Raw genomic sequence first — 17,010 nt, 5'->3', positions numbered from 1 at the left:
TATTATCCTTTTTCTTATCTTCCTACTGGAGTTGTTGCCCTGGCATCTAACCTCCTCTTTTAACCCTCCTGTTGTCCTCGAGTTGAGGAAGGAAGGGAGGAAGAAGGAAGGAAAGGAGGGATGAGCAAATGAAGGAAGGAAAGAAAGGAGGGAAGGAGGAAGGAAAGAAGGAAGGTAGGAGGGAGGAAAGAAGGAAGGAGGGCGGGAAGGAAGGAAGGAAATGATAGGGTGGAGGAAAGAAAGAGAGAAGGAGGGAGGAAGGAAAGAAGGGAGGGAGGAAAGAGAGAGGAAGGAAAGAAAGAGAGAAGAAGGAAGGAAGAAAGGAAGGGAGGGAGGGAGAGAGAGAGGGAGGGAAGACAGTCAAACAGTCAAAACAGACAGGGTCAATTTGACCCAGGAGAACAACACAAAAGTTAATCATTGACTGTATTCATGGTCAGTTAGGAAGGAAGGAAGGAAGGAAGGGAGGAAAAAGAGAGGAAGGAAAGAAAGATGTAGGAAGATGGAAGGGAGGGAGGAAAGAAGGAACAGTCAAAACAGACAGGGTCAGTTTTGACCCGGGAGGACGACACAAAGTTGAATCATTGACTGTATTCATGGTCTTTAACGGTTCATGTATCAGTGTTATATTGTCAGCGTGGCTCTGAGTGTAGCATGAATGGCTCCACCTTGCTTACAGATGCTTCCCGGTAGTGTTGATGCACACTACAGAAGCTGCAGCATTGATACTGTGCCCATTCATCCCAGAGCAAATTGGCCACATAAAACCAGTCCCATTGTTACCACGGCAGCAACCACATGATGACAAAAATCTAACCGCCAGCAAACGCAGCCCAAATGCCTCATTGTCCTCTTTTTGTAATTATGTGATTTTGATTGTGTACTTGCTGTTTCCCACTAGCTGGTTTCCACACAGGTTTCACAGGTGCAGGTGTTGCTGTGAGCAAACAGATTTGATCATATTAAAGAAGTGTCCGACACAAATAAAAAGGACATCATTAAATTAAAAAAGACCTAACAGACATGTCAGGAGCTGTCCTTTTTCATCCCGTGTATGACTCAGAGTCCTCTAATTGATGTGTTAACTTCCTGTCAGGTAAAAATCCCAAGGACATCCAGTGAACAGGACTGTTATAATTCCTTAAACAAGTAATTTCATCCAATGCAAACTGTTCTGATCCCGACATATTGGTACCACAAGGACATTGATAGGGTGTTTGGTAGTCTTTGAGGTGGGACATTGTGTGCAAATGTTTTGGTCTGAAGAACATAGCATCAGTATTTTGGGGATATGCAGAGGTTGGCTACCTTTGCCCAGATGTTCAAGTGCTTGAGGTCAGTCAATGGCTTGAATTGGTTAACCTTCCTGTCGTCCTCCCGGGTCAAATTGACCCTGTCTGTTTTGACTCTTCCTTCTTTGCTTGCTTCCTTCCTTCCTTCCTTCCTTTCCTCCCTCCTTCCTTTTTATTCCATCCTTCCTTCCTCCCTCCCTTCCTTCCATCCTTCCTTCCTTCCTTCCCTCCCTTCCCGCCGTGCCCCTTTCCTTCCTTCCTACCGCTCTCCTTTCCTTCCTTCTTTCTCCCTTCCTCCCTCCTTCCCTTCCTTCTTCCTCCCTCCCTCCCTCCTTTCCTTCCTTCTTTCTCCCTCCCTCTCTCCTTTCCTTCCTTCTTTCTCCCTTCCTCCCTCCTCTCCTTCCTTCTTCCTCCCTCCCTCCCTCCTTCCTTCCTTCCTTCCTTCCTACCTTCCTACCTTGTTGTAGGCCGATGTTTTGATAAAAATCAGTTTAGAAACTAGTGCGTGTGATATTAATAACCAGGGAAAGCAAAAATGTTTCACTTCTCCTTATATATTTAAAGTTTTTGTGGAAATGTTTTACTTTTAGGTGCCAATTGTTTTCACATCTCATTTTCCACTCCTGCCTGTTTAAGGGTTAAATTTCTAACAAAAAGTAATTCCATCCACTAGAAACTGTTTTAATCCCGACAAAATCTCCTCAGCATCCAAACTCATCACTGAAACAATGATCAGACTTCGCTCAAGTGTTTTCGAGTGGCCCAACCCCGTCACTTAGACTTCAAGAGTACTGCTTAGTCTGTGTCGCTTTTTTTTTTTTTTTTTTTTTTTATGATGAGAATAATCAGAGCTCGCTGCTAGTTGCTTTTGTGCTTTATGTGCCTAAATTGCGCCTAGCAGGCAATCATTTTAAGAAGCACTGAGTACTTTCTAAATCGGATATGCTGGTGCTCGAAGTTAATGTTGTTTTGCTGCCTTTGCCAAACCTCCCACAGCTCATAAATCTGCAACATAAACTAAGCAATTTCTGTTTCTTCAGTCAGGCAGGTGCAGCCAATTTGGTTGGTCACGGAGAATTTCTATAGTTGGCTTATCACATATGAACATGCAGGCAGAAAGCACGTTAACACATATTCCATATAGAGACGTGTTGCTATAGCTTGAAACAAAGATGCTTCTTCATAATTGTGATCATTTGCAGCTCTGTGGTGTTTCTTCTCACTCCAATCAATCTTTCAATGTATCTTTTATCTCAGTTTATCTTCCTTCCTTCCTTCCTTCCTTCCTTCCCTCCTTCCCTCCTTCCTTCCTTCCTTCCTTCCTTCCTTCCTTCCTTCCTTCCTATCTTTCCTCTCTCCTTCCTCCCTCCTTCCTTCCTTTCCTCTCTCCTTCCTCCTTCCTTCCTTCCTTCCTTTCCTCTCTCCTTCCTCCCTCCTTCCTTCCTTCCTTCCTTTCCTCTCTCCTTCCTCCCTCCTTCCTTCCTTCCTCCCTCCCTCCTTCCTTTCCTTCCTTTCCTCTCTCCTTCCTCCCTCCTTCCTTCCTTCCTTCCTTCCTTCCTTTCCTCTCTCCTTCCTCCCTCCTTCCTTCCTTTCCTCTCTCCTTCCTCCCTCCTTCCTTCCTTCCTTTCCTCTCTCCTTACTTCCTTCCTTCCCTCCCTCCTACCTTCCTTTGCCTTTTTGTTGAAATATCTCCATATGAAATGAGACACATTATTCATTCTTATTATTTCTTTCATCTGTAATCTCTCCATTACATCCTCCTCAGCTTCTGTTTTCTCATCAGTTTTTCTTGTTTTCCTCTCCTTCTGCTATTTCCCCTCCGTTCCTTCACCTCATTTATCCGCCCGTCTTACTATAAGCAGAGGCAGGAGCGGTGCCGCATGTCTCTGGAGAGTCATTCGTTCCAAAGGGAGAAACGGACTCAGCTCATGTTCTCCTCTAGTGAATTCTGCAGCAGCTCTCAGGGAGGTAGAGCTGATCAGCTGGAACAGTGCGGCGTGGTGCTGAGCATTTTTATCTGGCATTTATGTGTTCTCACCAAATTTCACATTTTTTAGCAGCGCAACATTTTTAACAATGCTGCCTTGATTTTAAAGTACCCTCCGAAGACCTTTGCCATTTCCACTCGTATACTACTATTTTGTTGCTGTTAACCTTTGTGTCGTCCTCTCGGGTCAAATTGACCCCGTCTATTTTGACTGTTCCTTCTTTCCTCCTTTCCTTCCTTCCTTCCGTCTGTCCTTCCTTCCTCCTTCCTTCTCTATTTCCTCCCTTCCTTCTTTCCTCCCTCCATCCCCCTTCCTTCCTTCCTTCCTCCCTCCCTCCTTCTCTATTTCTTCCCTTCCTTCTTTCCTTCCTTCCTTCTGTCCTTCCTTCCTCCCTCCTTCCTTCCTTCCCTCCTTCTCTCTTTCTTCCCCCCTACCTTCACCCCTTCCTTCTTTCTTTCCTCCCCCTACTTTCACCCGTTCCTTCTTTCTTTCCTCCCCCTACCTTCACCCCTTCCTTCTTTCCTCTGTCCTTCTTTCCTTCCTTCCTTCCTCTTTTCCTTTCTCCCTCCCTTTCTCCTTCCTCCCTCCCTCCCTCCCTCCCACCAGCCTTCCTTCCTTCTTTTCCTTTCTCCCTTCCTTCTTTCCTTTCCTCACTTCCTTCCTTCCTCCTTCCCTTCTTCCCTCCCTCCTTTCCTTCCTTCTTCCTCCCTTCCTTCCTTGACTCGAGGACAACAGGAGGGTTAAAAAAGAAAGAAAAAATAATTGCTACAACTCTGAAATCATATGTAAGTTAACCCATGAGTACATTTTTTTTGATTTCTCTCTCTCTGTTGGAGACATCATCCTGTTGCTGCTTTTAAAAAAAAGGTTGAGAAGAGCTGATGTGATTAGTCATTACTGAAGCTTTGCTCCAACTCCAGCTGCTGATTCTGTATTCCTCCATTACTAATGTATTCAGCCTCTCCTCCGCATTGGTCAAACGTAATCACCCTTTCTCGGCTAGCAACCTCTTGTAGTCTTCGCTCAGAAGCAGAAGCTTTGTTACTATGACTGCAGCTAAAGATTATTTGTCAGTATTTATCTGCAAGGCTGAGTCAGATAGGGAACGCTCATATATTTGTTCCTATAGCTCATTAGTACCAAGCCACTGATAAAAAAAACAAAAACAAGGTAGGAGGACTTGTTTTTTATATGGTTTAGCCCAGTGTTCCTCAAATATGAATCTTAAAGGTCCAATTTTTTTTTTCAATGAGTCAAAGGTCCGTTTATTAGTCGGTCAAGCCACAACAAATCAATGTATCCACCACCAACCAACTTAACAATACAGTGGTGTAGCCTATAGTAGAAAAATATGAATATATGACTCAACTATAAAATGTATTTTTAATTTTAACAACAAAACAAAATGTCCTTTTCATAAAAACAACAAAAATCAAATAAATACTCAAAAACAAAACTTATTTTTCGTTTTAACATAAATTCAAATAAATACTTATATAAAACAAAACAAAACCATATACATTCACAACCCCTGCAAATATCAACACTTCTCTTTTAAAATACAGGAAAGAACTGTAGTGCTGTTCTTAGTGCTGTGCTGTGGCTCAAGTATAAAGCATAGACTGTATAAAAGTTATAAAGTAAGGTATAAAGTCAAAATGTGGGTCTCGCTAGAACTGCGCTTGCCCAACAAGTCACAGCCTATCGCGCATTGTTGCCATGGAGACCAAAATACACATGGTGAAGGACTGGAGTCACACATCCATACCAGCGATAAAACGGATCATTCGACTCGCGCCAACAATTGTATTTAATAATAATAATAATAATATTTTATGCAAGATTTTTCTTTTTTTTAAGATTAGACCAGGGTCCGCAGATAGTTGTCCCGCGGTCCGGATGCAGACCGGAGTCCACCGTTTGAGGATCCCTGATTTAGTGTATTAAGTTGGGCTCACCAAAACATCATGACATGACAAACTAGATTTTGTTAACTTTGCTTTCTCATTGTAACAAGGCAAGATTTTAAAATGTCTGGAATTACAGATGGCATTATAAAAAGTTTGTGATCCAGACTTTCTTTATATCCCTAATAGCTAGAAATGTTGTATACAATGGATTTAATTTGCCATTGAATGGGTTGTTTTTCACAGCTCTCTGTTTGGAGGAAACACAAAGCGATGATGAATCATTAGAGTCTCAGTGATGTTTACAGCTGTAATCTGACATTTCAAAAGGAGCAAGGGTGACTTTTCACTATTTTTCCTTTTTCTAATATTGAAAATACTAATTTGTCATGATAGTTCATCTTTAACAGACGCTGATGCACAAACAGAGAAATAAAAAACACAATACAAGAAAGTCAGCAAACACTTAAAGAGAAAGAGAGAGAGAATAGGAAGACAAAAAAAATCAATCCCCTCACACATAATAGATTCTTTCTTTGTGCTTTATTCAGAAATATTTCAACAAGGCCACTGCATTTGGGTTAAGGAATAAAAGAGGATAAAAAGAGAAAAAAGGAGCAGGTGAGAAAGAGAGACAAATGAGGGAGGGAAGAGGGGATTATCCAGCTCCATGAAGGATAGGCGAAGATGGACGAGAGGAAGAGAGGGATGATGAGAGGAGAGATGCGGCGGGACTCAGATGAGCAGGCTATTACGATGATAGATAGACCCGAGGAGAAAAGTGCAAGGGATGAAGGGAGTCATCGGATGAATAGAGATAAAATGAGCGAGGGACATAGAGGACCGGGGACCAGCGAGAGGAAGATAAGATGAGAAGAGGAAGAAGATTAGATCTATAGAGGAAAAACAAGAAGAGATGCAATGAGCTATAACCACTGGACTCATTTTTTAGCATTTTCTGATGAAATGGAAGAACAACGAGTACCATCCAGCACTAATTCACGTGCACACACAGGCACAATTGTAATAAATTGTATTCAACTTGTATAAATTGCAGTTGGTTGAGGTATAAATCATGTTGCAGCTTCGCTCCAATCCTGAGTTTAAGGGAGACAGCAACAATCTGTCTCTTGTACCTCCAAGACACTTATGGTCTAGTTGTGTAGTTTCAATGTGCCAAAAAATGATGGAGACAAATCATGATGCTGGTGTATGAGACTCTGGAATAAAATGAAAAGCTTGTCTTGTTTAACCTCTGGGTGGAAATCTCCTTGTTTATTTGATTACACAAAACATTTACTGAGAAAAAACGTATCATTATATTACAGTTACAGTTAGAAAATGTTGATGATTACAACAAAAAGACGGTTATATCTGAATATTTTTTGTAAAAAGCTGAAGCCAGCACTTCCCCATACATGGTCAGGTTTAGTTTAGTGTATTTATTTAAAAAGGGACAGTGTACATTCATGGATATTTCAAATTAAAATGTAAATGCACCGGAATTAGCTAAGATAACCACTGCTAAGCATCAAGATGGTAACATTTGGAGCATGTTGCCATGGCGATGTTACTGTTTTGCTACACCACTTGGCAGTGAGCCACTTAAAACTGAGCCACACTGCTGCACTAGCTGACATACTCATTAAGTTCGGTCAGGTTGAGAAAAACCCTCAAAGGCTAATAGATACTATCATATTTTCAGTCTCTGGAGAGCATTTAAGTTCTTGGAGATATTTAAAATATAGCATACAATCAAGAGGTTGTGATATGTAGAGTAACAAGCTAGTGAAGCACTGTAAGGGCCCATTTATGCTCAACTGACGTATGAAAATGTATCCGTCCTTTTCAAACAATGTTACCGTCACTGCTCACATACTTCCATGTGTCCTTTACGTTGGCATGGATGTTAACCAATACATCCACCGGGGGGCAGTGCAGAGTCAAAAGTTTATGACAACAGCAAACTCTTCAACAAACATGGCGACTGTGGAGGAGATATTGATAATGTTCCTCTTGCATAAAAGACAAAAACAATATGTTTAAAGTTTCTAACCAACTCACAAAACCTTTCCTCAAAAAGTTCCTCCATTGTTATTTCTTCTTCGTGTCTCACTAGAGCTATGTATCGAGTACTGACAGCAACACTGCCACCCTGTGGTTTCTGGTGGTACTGCTCCGTTTGGTCCGTATCTGTAAGCTTTACGGAAACGTGCAGAAATACGGACGAAATGAACGCAGAGCACGGACAGAAGGCTCCGTCTGTATCCAGATCCGTATTTAACATTGAGCATAAATGGGCCTTTAGTGGAAAAAGCACACATGTTACAATATACAACATAATATACAATAATAATGGAAGTCATGACAGTCAGCTAGTATATAGGATCCTGAAGCAAAAAATGGATTTCAGCCATTATTCACTTCATAAATTGCCTATATAATATTTCCCTAAACGTAACCATGATGTAGTTAACATGTACAGATGTATAATTGGCAGTGGACGTTTCAAGGGTCATTGTTTGCAGGATTGTCCAATATCAGTGTCATAGAGTAGCTAAAAAGGATAAATCAACTCATAAACCAGTTTTGAATGACTCACTAGTGCATTATCTTTTACCAACAGGGCAGATTTTAAGTTTTAAGTTTCAAATTATTCACAAACCACCAGCCGCTGTAGCCACATGAAGAGAAAGGTCAGTCGGTAACAAACACAGTTGTGCTCTGCGCCAGGATCAGCTGCCAAAAAGCAAGTTATTCCACTCGTCTTTATTTGTTGGATAAATAAAGAAGCAATTCTCCCCCTTTATTAAAGACAATTTACCACAGAGCTCGTCTCTGGGGTAATTCAATCTCCATGCTGCTGGAGAGACACAAACACAGAGCCACGGAGAGCATCACACACATGAACACACACACACACACACACACACACACACACATACACACAGTCAATGGATGAACAGGAGAGTCAGTTAATGGGGACGCTAATGGGAATTATCCAGGCCAGGTTCCCACTGGCCACAGCTTAAAGGACTGGGCCTGTTTACTACATTACCCACAATCCCCCCTGGGAAACAGTCATATTAGCAGCCAAGGTAACAGTCATCAGCAAATTCTCTCTCTCCGCTGCCCCTCTTTTTTTCCCATTTATATTCAGTTTTTTTCTTTTTTTTCTCCTCCTCACTTTTAATCTAGTTTGCACTTAGCTCATTCCCTCTTTCTTTGCTTTTCACTCGCTCCATTTGCAGCGGCTCCCACAGTTAACTGTAAATGATTAAATGATTAATGTTGGCTCTTATATGAATTAAAAACATTTGTTGTACTCTACAATCAAGACTTGGTAATATTCCCTGATCAAACAGCCAATATTATTCTAATTAACTGACTTTAATTTTTACCTCCTGCAGGGAACAATTTTGAGTCTTTTCATCTTTTAATCACATCTCAAACTTGGGCAAAAAAAGCAGCTTTACAATGTTCTTTTATGTACTGTTTTATCCCTGCTTTGTTTTCATACATTTTCTTTTATATATCTATTTTTCCCCTCTTTATAATACAGTTAATAACTTCATGCTAAAACTGACTTCAAACAGATTTAATCATTGTAAAAAAAAAGAAAGATGTCTGTATATTGTGTAATATCTGGCATCAGCATCGCCATGGTTACGCTTCAGTTCCAACTCACTATAATTTAGTTGTATTCAGTTCAACTAGTGTGTAGTCAATGCCAAGCTTTATGAATTATGAAATAAAATGCTAAAAAAACAGGGTTGGTCATTGAAATGGATTAAAAAGGGAATTGTTACCCGGCACTTTATGTAACTCTGCAGTGAGACCTAAGTGTTTGAATTTTTTTTTGAAATTCAGTACCTCACAAATCATTAAATATTAACCTCAAGCCCAGCATACTGTTCAATAAAGGTCATGTTGGTCTCCAGGTGTGTTGAGATATGAGAGAAGAGAAAGATCTTATATTTTTTTCCCCCAACAAATGTGAAGTCTCGCCCTTCAGGGGGGATTTAAATTCTCATGAGATTGCACACATTTTCCATTTGTGACTGCCCACCTCCTGCCAAGCTAAAGAACATTTCTGTTCAGGAGATATTACACATGAAGTTTCATCTTATGGGAGGATTTGAATTATGTAGGCAGAACACATATTTGAGATTTAAAATTGTATAGTCCTTTTTCATAGAAATGTTATATTTTATAGCATAGTTATAAGTATTGAGGTGTCCGCCTCTTCACACTGAAATATTTCAAATGATTACATCACTTTGACTCCCGGGAGGAGGTCCAGTAGACCGCCAGCCCACTTAACCCCTGATTAATCAGCTAAACGCTATATCAATCCTCAATCTATTTTACTTATAGAATTTAACCCCTGGTTTAGTTTCCTTATAGAGATCAGCGACAACGTAATGGACCGTTGGCTCACAATTAGAGTAGAGATTAGGGATTGATTAGGTAATTATGATAATACGACAGCTTATATGGAAATGCCAGCATAATGTGTTAAATGTATGTGTCAGCAAAGGAGGGGGACGGGTGAGAGAGAATTGTTTTTGTGTGGAAGAGAGAGTTGCTAGTCTACACTTCTTTGAGGTTTTTTAAATTTTGAATTATGGATTTAACCTTCAGGATCACTTCTACTCATTCTGACTTTTTGGTTGTAAAATGCAAATATTTAACTTTTAAATGAGACCAGGGTTATGACTGTGGTCATAAGGTTTGAAGAACAGTAACGTTATTATTTTGGGTATATTAATTTTGGGCTTGTGCCAAAGACTGGGGAGCCTAGCAAGTGTTTAAAGCAGTTGTGGACAATCACACATTCACACAATTATGGAAATCCAAAAACGAGGTTTAATCCATTCGTAATATAATGCACAATGACTTTTTGATATTGTTCCCACACTTTGAGTAAGAATACAGAGTATTTATCCTCTTGAGTATTTGTGAAGACATTTGAATGTGATATTTGATATATGCTAAAATAATGCAGCATATACACTCCTTACATGGACTTGGTGGATTTTTACACACAACAATCAACATTTGTTGTTTCAGCTTAGTGAATGTAACCTAAACCGTTAGGTTGCGAGAGTTGATATAGAGGACATTGGTCAATCAACCTGTCAATCAGGACGTAGCCACGTCCTAATGCAATGCCCTAATGAAGGCTTTAAACTAGCGATTGAGACCATAAACACATTTTGAAAATGTTTACTGAGGTTAGAAATCAAGTGAGAAGTTGGTGAATTCTCCATTGACTTGTATAGAGACGGAAGTCCTTTTGACACCAAAACCGTTGCCCCCTGGTGGCCTTTTGCTAGAATGCAGCTCTAAGTTACTTCTGCGTTGGCCTCATTTCAGAGGACCAGAACTCCGCGCCTGGTATCAACAGGTTAACACTGTTGTCCTATTCTAGCAGCACCTTCAAACATACAAGATAGCACTATAGCCAATGAAACAGAGCAGTGTTACTTAAGTATTGAATAAACTCTGTAAGTGGACCACTGATGACATGGTGCAGGTTTGGTCTCTATGAGTTGAAGGGCCACAGCTCATCATGAGAAGGCTATGTGACGCTAACAATCCCATTCAGCCCACTACCATTCGAGTCTTCTTTCTAAGGCTTTTCATGGGCCATGTCCAAGAAAGTGGGCACTGTATTTGGACACAGTTTATAGGTGTTGTTGGTCTTCACTCTGACTCAACATGACAATTGACACAACTCCAGGTAGTTAATCCACTCCCTGAATTTTAAATTAGGAAGTTAAATTGATTTAGCATACAGATTAAGGTCAAGTTTGTCAATTAAGTTGCACATAAGTGTTATAGTTTAAATGTGTGTTTTTATGTGTGTCTCCTCAGGTATGCGTATCCTTGTGAACCTGCTGCTGGACACTCTTCCCATGCTGGGTAACGTCCTCCTCCTCTGCTTCTTCGTCTTCTTCATCTTCGGCATCATCGGTGTGCAGCTGTGGGCGGGGCTGCTGAGGAACCGCTGCTACCCGGAGGAGAACTTCACACTGTGAGTCACCGCGTTATATATGATGTGACACTCATTACAGCGGGCAACCAGTTGTTCACGTCTGTACATTTGACGTCAGTGTAACTGATGACATTAGAGTGTGTTGTGAGGGTGAGAGAGGCACATGTGGTCGATCAGTGTGGACAGGAAGTATAACCCACAGCCGCATTGTGTATGTTTGTATCAGTGCCTGAGAGAAAGATGGAGTGTGAGACAAAATGATGCTTCAAGATGTGTGTGACATATTGGTCTGTCAGCTCTATTTTTTATCTGTCTTTCTATCATTCCTGTGTGTGTGTGTGTGTGTGTGTGTGTGTGTGTGTGTGTGTGTGTGTGTGTGTGTGTGTGTGTGTGTGTGTGTGTGTGTGTGTGTGTGTGTGTGTGTGTGTGTGTGTGTGTTCTGTTATAGCATATGTGCCAATGTTTGTGTGAATGTAGCTGTAGCTGAATCGTAGCAGATAAAAGAATAATAAGTATGCATGTATAAGAATATGCAGCGGCCACAACATATGCTTGTACATAAGCGTGTGTGTTTGTGTGTGTGTGTGTGTGTGTGTGTGTGTGTGTGTGTGTGTGTGTGTATGTGTGTGTGTGTGTGTCACCTCTCTTCTCATTACCTGCCCTCCCTCAATGTGACTCCAGAAGATTAATTACATCATCTACTCAATTTACTAATATTACCATAGAAAGATGAAGGCTCTCTCTCTCTCTCTCTGCTGCTCTCGTCTTCTCTCTCTCTCTCTCTCTCTCTCTCTCTCTCTCTCTCTCTCTCTCTCTCTCTCTCTCTCTCTCTCTCTCTCAAGTGCTAATATAATGAGCCTGATTGCAAACCAAAATTTGCACAAAGCAAATATCATTATCTCTGACTCTATTCTGCCACTTAATTAAAAAAAAAAAAAACGACACTCTTTCACTCCCCCACACCCTTCGCCCGCTCTCTGTCAATTCGCTAACATATTTTAGCGTTGCTGCAATAAGCTGTGGGGACTCCAAGATTACTTCAGGCAATCATGTCTTTCCAAAAAAGAAATAAAAAGGTGAGGAAAAGAAAAGACAACAGTGGAAAAGAAAATGAGAGCAGCCTGAAGGAAGACACTTGTTAAAAGAATTCTGTGACAAGACAAGTCAGTCAGGACACAGCTTGCTTTTATGCATTTCTCTGTCATATCATCATCATCTCTTCATCCTGTTACTTATTCTATACATACACGAATAATCCACCCACTGCTGCAGGTCCTGAAACTTCTTTAGAGAGTAACTTGACAGTAAATTCACTTTATTGAGTAAGTAAATTATGTGCACATAGCTGTCAATCAAACCTGATCCCTTATAATGTTCATTATAACATATATAATCTGTTGTGATTGTTTCCTTTTGCCAGAGAAAATACATCAATAATAATTACAATAATTGCTTCATCTTTCTAAATCCTTCTTTTTTTCTGTAGAGGCTGGAAATGCAAAGTTGTTTGTTTCTACCTTTGTCTTATTATATGGAATAATATGAACCATGGGGTGAATAATAAATTATAATGTTCTCCCTGCAAACCTTACAGTAAGAGTAGGCTATAAGAGGGCTGAAATTAGGGTTGCTCGATTATGGAAACAATCATAATCACGATTATTTGGGTCAAAATTGAAATCACGATTATTAAAACGATTTTTTTTAACTTTAGAAACATGCTGCATTTATTGTCCATTCGGTTTTATTCATTTTCTCTCCCAGCAGCAGCCTTTTATCTGCCGCTTCACTCAACATACAGCAGAAAATGTGCAGAGATATTAGTGCTGAGCTGGTTACCATGACGATAGTTCACACATCACTTCCTGGTTTTTAATAGTTAGTCAGTAAACTCAGCATCGTCTGACGCAGGCTGGAAACTCTGCACTTTTATTTACAGTTAAAACATTTCGCCGTGTGTTTCAGCTTCTGTCAAACTAACGGAGCTGCGGCGGCTTCCGGTGGCTTCCGGTCTAAGCTTTTCAAAATAAAACCTTTGTTATTAAAAATCGTTTCCCCCGATTTTATTAGTTTTGAGATCGTTTGGCCCCTAAATTGTAATCACGATCAAATTTCGATTGATTGAGCAGCCTTAGCTGAAAATGTTCCGATGTTGTGTAGACTAAAGCACATAATGCGTCAGTGATTGAAGCAATATTTTCTTCTTATGTGTTTAAATTAGTTTATCACTTTTTTAGTCACTGATTAGTCACTCACTGATTAGTCACTGATTAGTCACTACAGATGCATGTGTTTTTGTCTTTGATTTAGTTATTTGTGGGTGTGAGAATGTATTCAGAGGATATGAAGGCACACAGCAGCTGCACATACACAAGGTCCAGATACTCACTGCTGTAAACATCATGTTAAATTCATATTTCGTATCCATCAGTTTCATCTTTACATTGAGAAAGCAAACATGAAAGAATGCTTCATATTGTCAAAACTGTAATAATAATACAGATTTATTGATGTCATTTTTAACAACCCACAATATCTCATTATTATCTCTTTCCAACTTTTTGCATGTGCAGCCAGCCATGTAAGTTGCAGCTCATTTTGGAACAGAACTCATTCATATGGATGATATTTTTGTTTGTTTATATCAGTTATTTTTTTCTTTCAAACCACTCCTGCAGCTTGACATCCCCTGAAGCTTCAGTTATGAGTTTTTGGGGTTTCTCTACGGGAATCAGATCCCAAGCTGTGCTGTACAGGAAAAAAAAGAATTGTTGTGTTTTTGACGAGTTTCACTGAATGTCACCCTGTTTTTGTGTTTGAGAAGACCAAAACTACATCGACTCACCTGTCATGTTATAATCCTAAGATACAGTTTTTTGATTGTACGGATATACAGTATATGGCATATATGGATTAGCAAAGAAACTGTATACACTATATGCCCCTGATTATTCACACATGCACACACTTGCAATAACACACTTTTGCATGCACACATACACACTCACAAATCTCCCCCACTGATAAACACACTTCACTGAATACCCCCCATAGGGATACCTGGGGTTTTTGGAAAAGGAGGGCCTGAGCTTTAGGATGCTAATTATGTGCGCCAGGTGTACTGAATTCTTTATCTCAATGATACCTCTAACCTTTACAGTTTGACAAGTTGGATGTGCCTCACTTTTTCATTTCGCCATATCTTTTCACCTTTTCAACTTCTCATCTCTTTTGTTTGGGGTTGAATTCTTATTTTGTTGCATGTGTGGGAGCATTATTGTTGCTATGGTATTGCGTGGTATTTCCAAGACATGTTCTGTATATCTCAGGGGCTGTGGGCTGTTTATTTCAGTGAAAGTGTCAGAAATTCAATTTACTCTTCTGTCATGTCATTTCCAAATCAGAGGGACGCAAAGGCTCTGTTGTTGATTTATATGATACCAACACACTCTCTGCTTTTGTTCTTCAGCAGTGCACGGATCGCCCTCCTTGTTTGTGTGTCTCCTTGTGTTAGGACTGTGTGCCGCAACTATTTGTGTTGTGCATCTTTTCACAGTAGCAGAAGCAACAGCTGTCACTCAGATGACAGCATCGTTTAACTTCTACCCGTGAAATTGTGCATCTCCTGGTGATTTCACACAGCTGGTTTTGATGACATTCTCACACCCTATGAGCCTCACCACAAGACCTTTACGATAGATAGATAGATAGATAGATAGATAGATAGATAGATAGATAGATAGATAGATAGCGAGAGAGAGAGAGAAAACTACTTGATTACTTAACTTCAGTAATCTTTAAAGTATGATAGATAGATAGATAGATAGATAGATAGATAGATAGATAGATAGATAGATAGATAGAAACACTGGGATCCACCTGGGATCCACCTTTGGGCATTTTAGCAACTGCTATGGTAAAAACACGAATGGTGATCCAATGAAATAAACAATAAAAAGTGTTTCATATCTATAACTTTTTAATTTCCCATTAGGTTCCCTGGAAAGAACAATATGATTTGATGCTAATTGTACAATAAAACTGAGACAAAGTTCTGAGATTGATATTTGACTTGTGTTGGGTTTACGAGCAGTGATTAATTTAAATCACACCTGAGATTCCAGGAGTTAAACCATTGTTGTATCCATTTAGTTGTGTGTGTGTCACAGCTGGATGATTTCTGTGAATATCTGTTTAATAAGTTTAAATCACCTCAATCACAAACCATTAATGAATTGTGATGATTATCATGTCTCCTGCTAACAGCAAAAGGGAAAAAAAAGTGAGAATCAGAAGGCTTAAAAGGTTTAGCTTGCTCTTAAATATCTCTGTGATTAAGAGTACAGCTAATACCACTGTGAAAATACAGAGCTCAGACAATCATCCAGTTGGTATCCACGTCCAAGCGTTTGATCAGGCCAGTTTGGCTGCTCGAAAGAGTGGGCTAGACAACGGGTTGCATCGCCAAGCCCAGAGAGAAAATAATGATCTGATGAGAAGCTTTGGGATAGGAAATCGCCATGGTAACCAATTCAGAGATGGAGATGGAGAGGGGATGTAATCAGGGGATGTCCTGACCCACCTGAGTTAATTTCAGTAATGCTGTCCAATGTTGGTAAAACACAAGCAGATTTTTTTGTTTTTTTGGGGGGGGCGGGGGGTGAGTGATAGTTGTAAATCAGAGTGTTTTTTCCGGGAACAAGAGTGAAAGGCATAAAACAAAACACAGACCTTTGGCCGGTGCCTCTGCTGTCATGCATCCAACGTCTCCTCAGGTGTGTAATGAGTGCTGTCTGTCTGATACAGTCTGGTGGCAAATGTAATCACCTCAGTATATAGAGACACACATTTGATGTCCAATCAGGGGATGAGCGAGGCTGTGGTATCTGCTCTGGTTGGATGTTGGGTCTGTTATGCAGGGAAGTTGGGATATGTGTGTATGAGGTTGTGAGGATTTGTGGAAGGGGAGCTCTGACGTTTACCAGCTTTTCCCAGGCCCCTGGTTAGCAACAAGATGAGAATATAAATAGCGAAGGTCACAGGAGACCACAGGAAATCATATCTTGGTAAACAGGTTAATTCATATTGGCAGAAACACATTGATATGGTCTCTTTCGCCCTGACACACACACACACACACACACACACACACACACACACACACCCACACACACACACACACACACACACACACACACACACACACACACACACACACACACACACACACACTGTCTTTGAAACTAGCAAGACCGGATGAAAGAAATGAAGACAGACATGAAAAATGTTCTTATTTATACCACATCAGACGTACAAGCTGGTATGATAAATTCACTTGTAGTCTTTGATGACCCCAACCCGGCATCTGTCACACCAGGTGGTAGCTGACAATTATAAAAAAATTCACTTTCACTTTTTTAAACTAGCTAAATTTCAGCTCATGAAAAGCAAGTAACTTCTACTGCATTTGGTCTGTATAGGTTTTTATTTTTTATTTTTATGATTGAACCCACTAAAGAGCTGAACATGTTGATTCATAATAATTTGCCGCCAGAAAGTATCAGCTGTGCATCGACTGAATAAAGGACACATATAATGTAAATGTAAAATTTCATTTTTTTTCGATATAATGTGTCACTTTATATGCATGTAACATAGTAGGGAATCTCAAAAATATATAGCAAGAGTCACAAAAAAAGTGATATGCACTCATAGATTATGCTGTCTTTGAAGTACTGTACTACATTAGCTTGATAAGCAGTTTAAGTTGAATGACTTGGCCCGCTGAGTAGTTCAGCCGCTCAGTAGTTACACCTACTTAT

The 17,010-nt window shown here is 40.1% G+C and overlaps 1 protein-coding gene across 1 annotated transcript in view; it reads left to right on the top strand.

Annotated features, from left to right (window-relative positions):
• The window catches only part of LOC128379733 (voltage-dependent T-type calcium channel subunit alpha-1I-like), a 229,896-nt gene that overhangs the window by 82,978 nt on the left and 129,908 nt on the right, over nucleotides 1-17,010 (top strand). Inside the window, 1 exon segment of the mRNA XM_053339364.1 lies at nucleotides 11,068-11,227. Within this exon segment, the coding sequence (XP_053195339.1) occupies nucleotides 11,068-11,227 (160 nt within the window).

This window comes from Scomber japonicus, chromosome 2 (genome assembly GCF_027409825.1).
Source record: "Scomber japonicus isolate fScoJap1 chromosome 2, fScoJap1.pri, whole genome shotgun sequence".
Lineage (NCBI taxonomy): Eukaryota > Metazoa > Chordata > Actinopteri > Scombriformes > Scombridae > Scomber > Scomber japonicus.
Note: the sequence above shows the minus strand (reverse complement) of the source record. Positions and strands in the feature narration are given on the sequence as shown.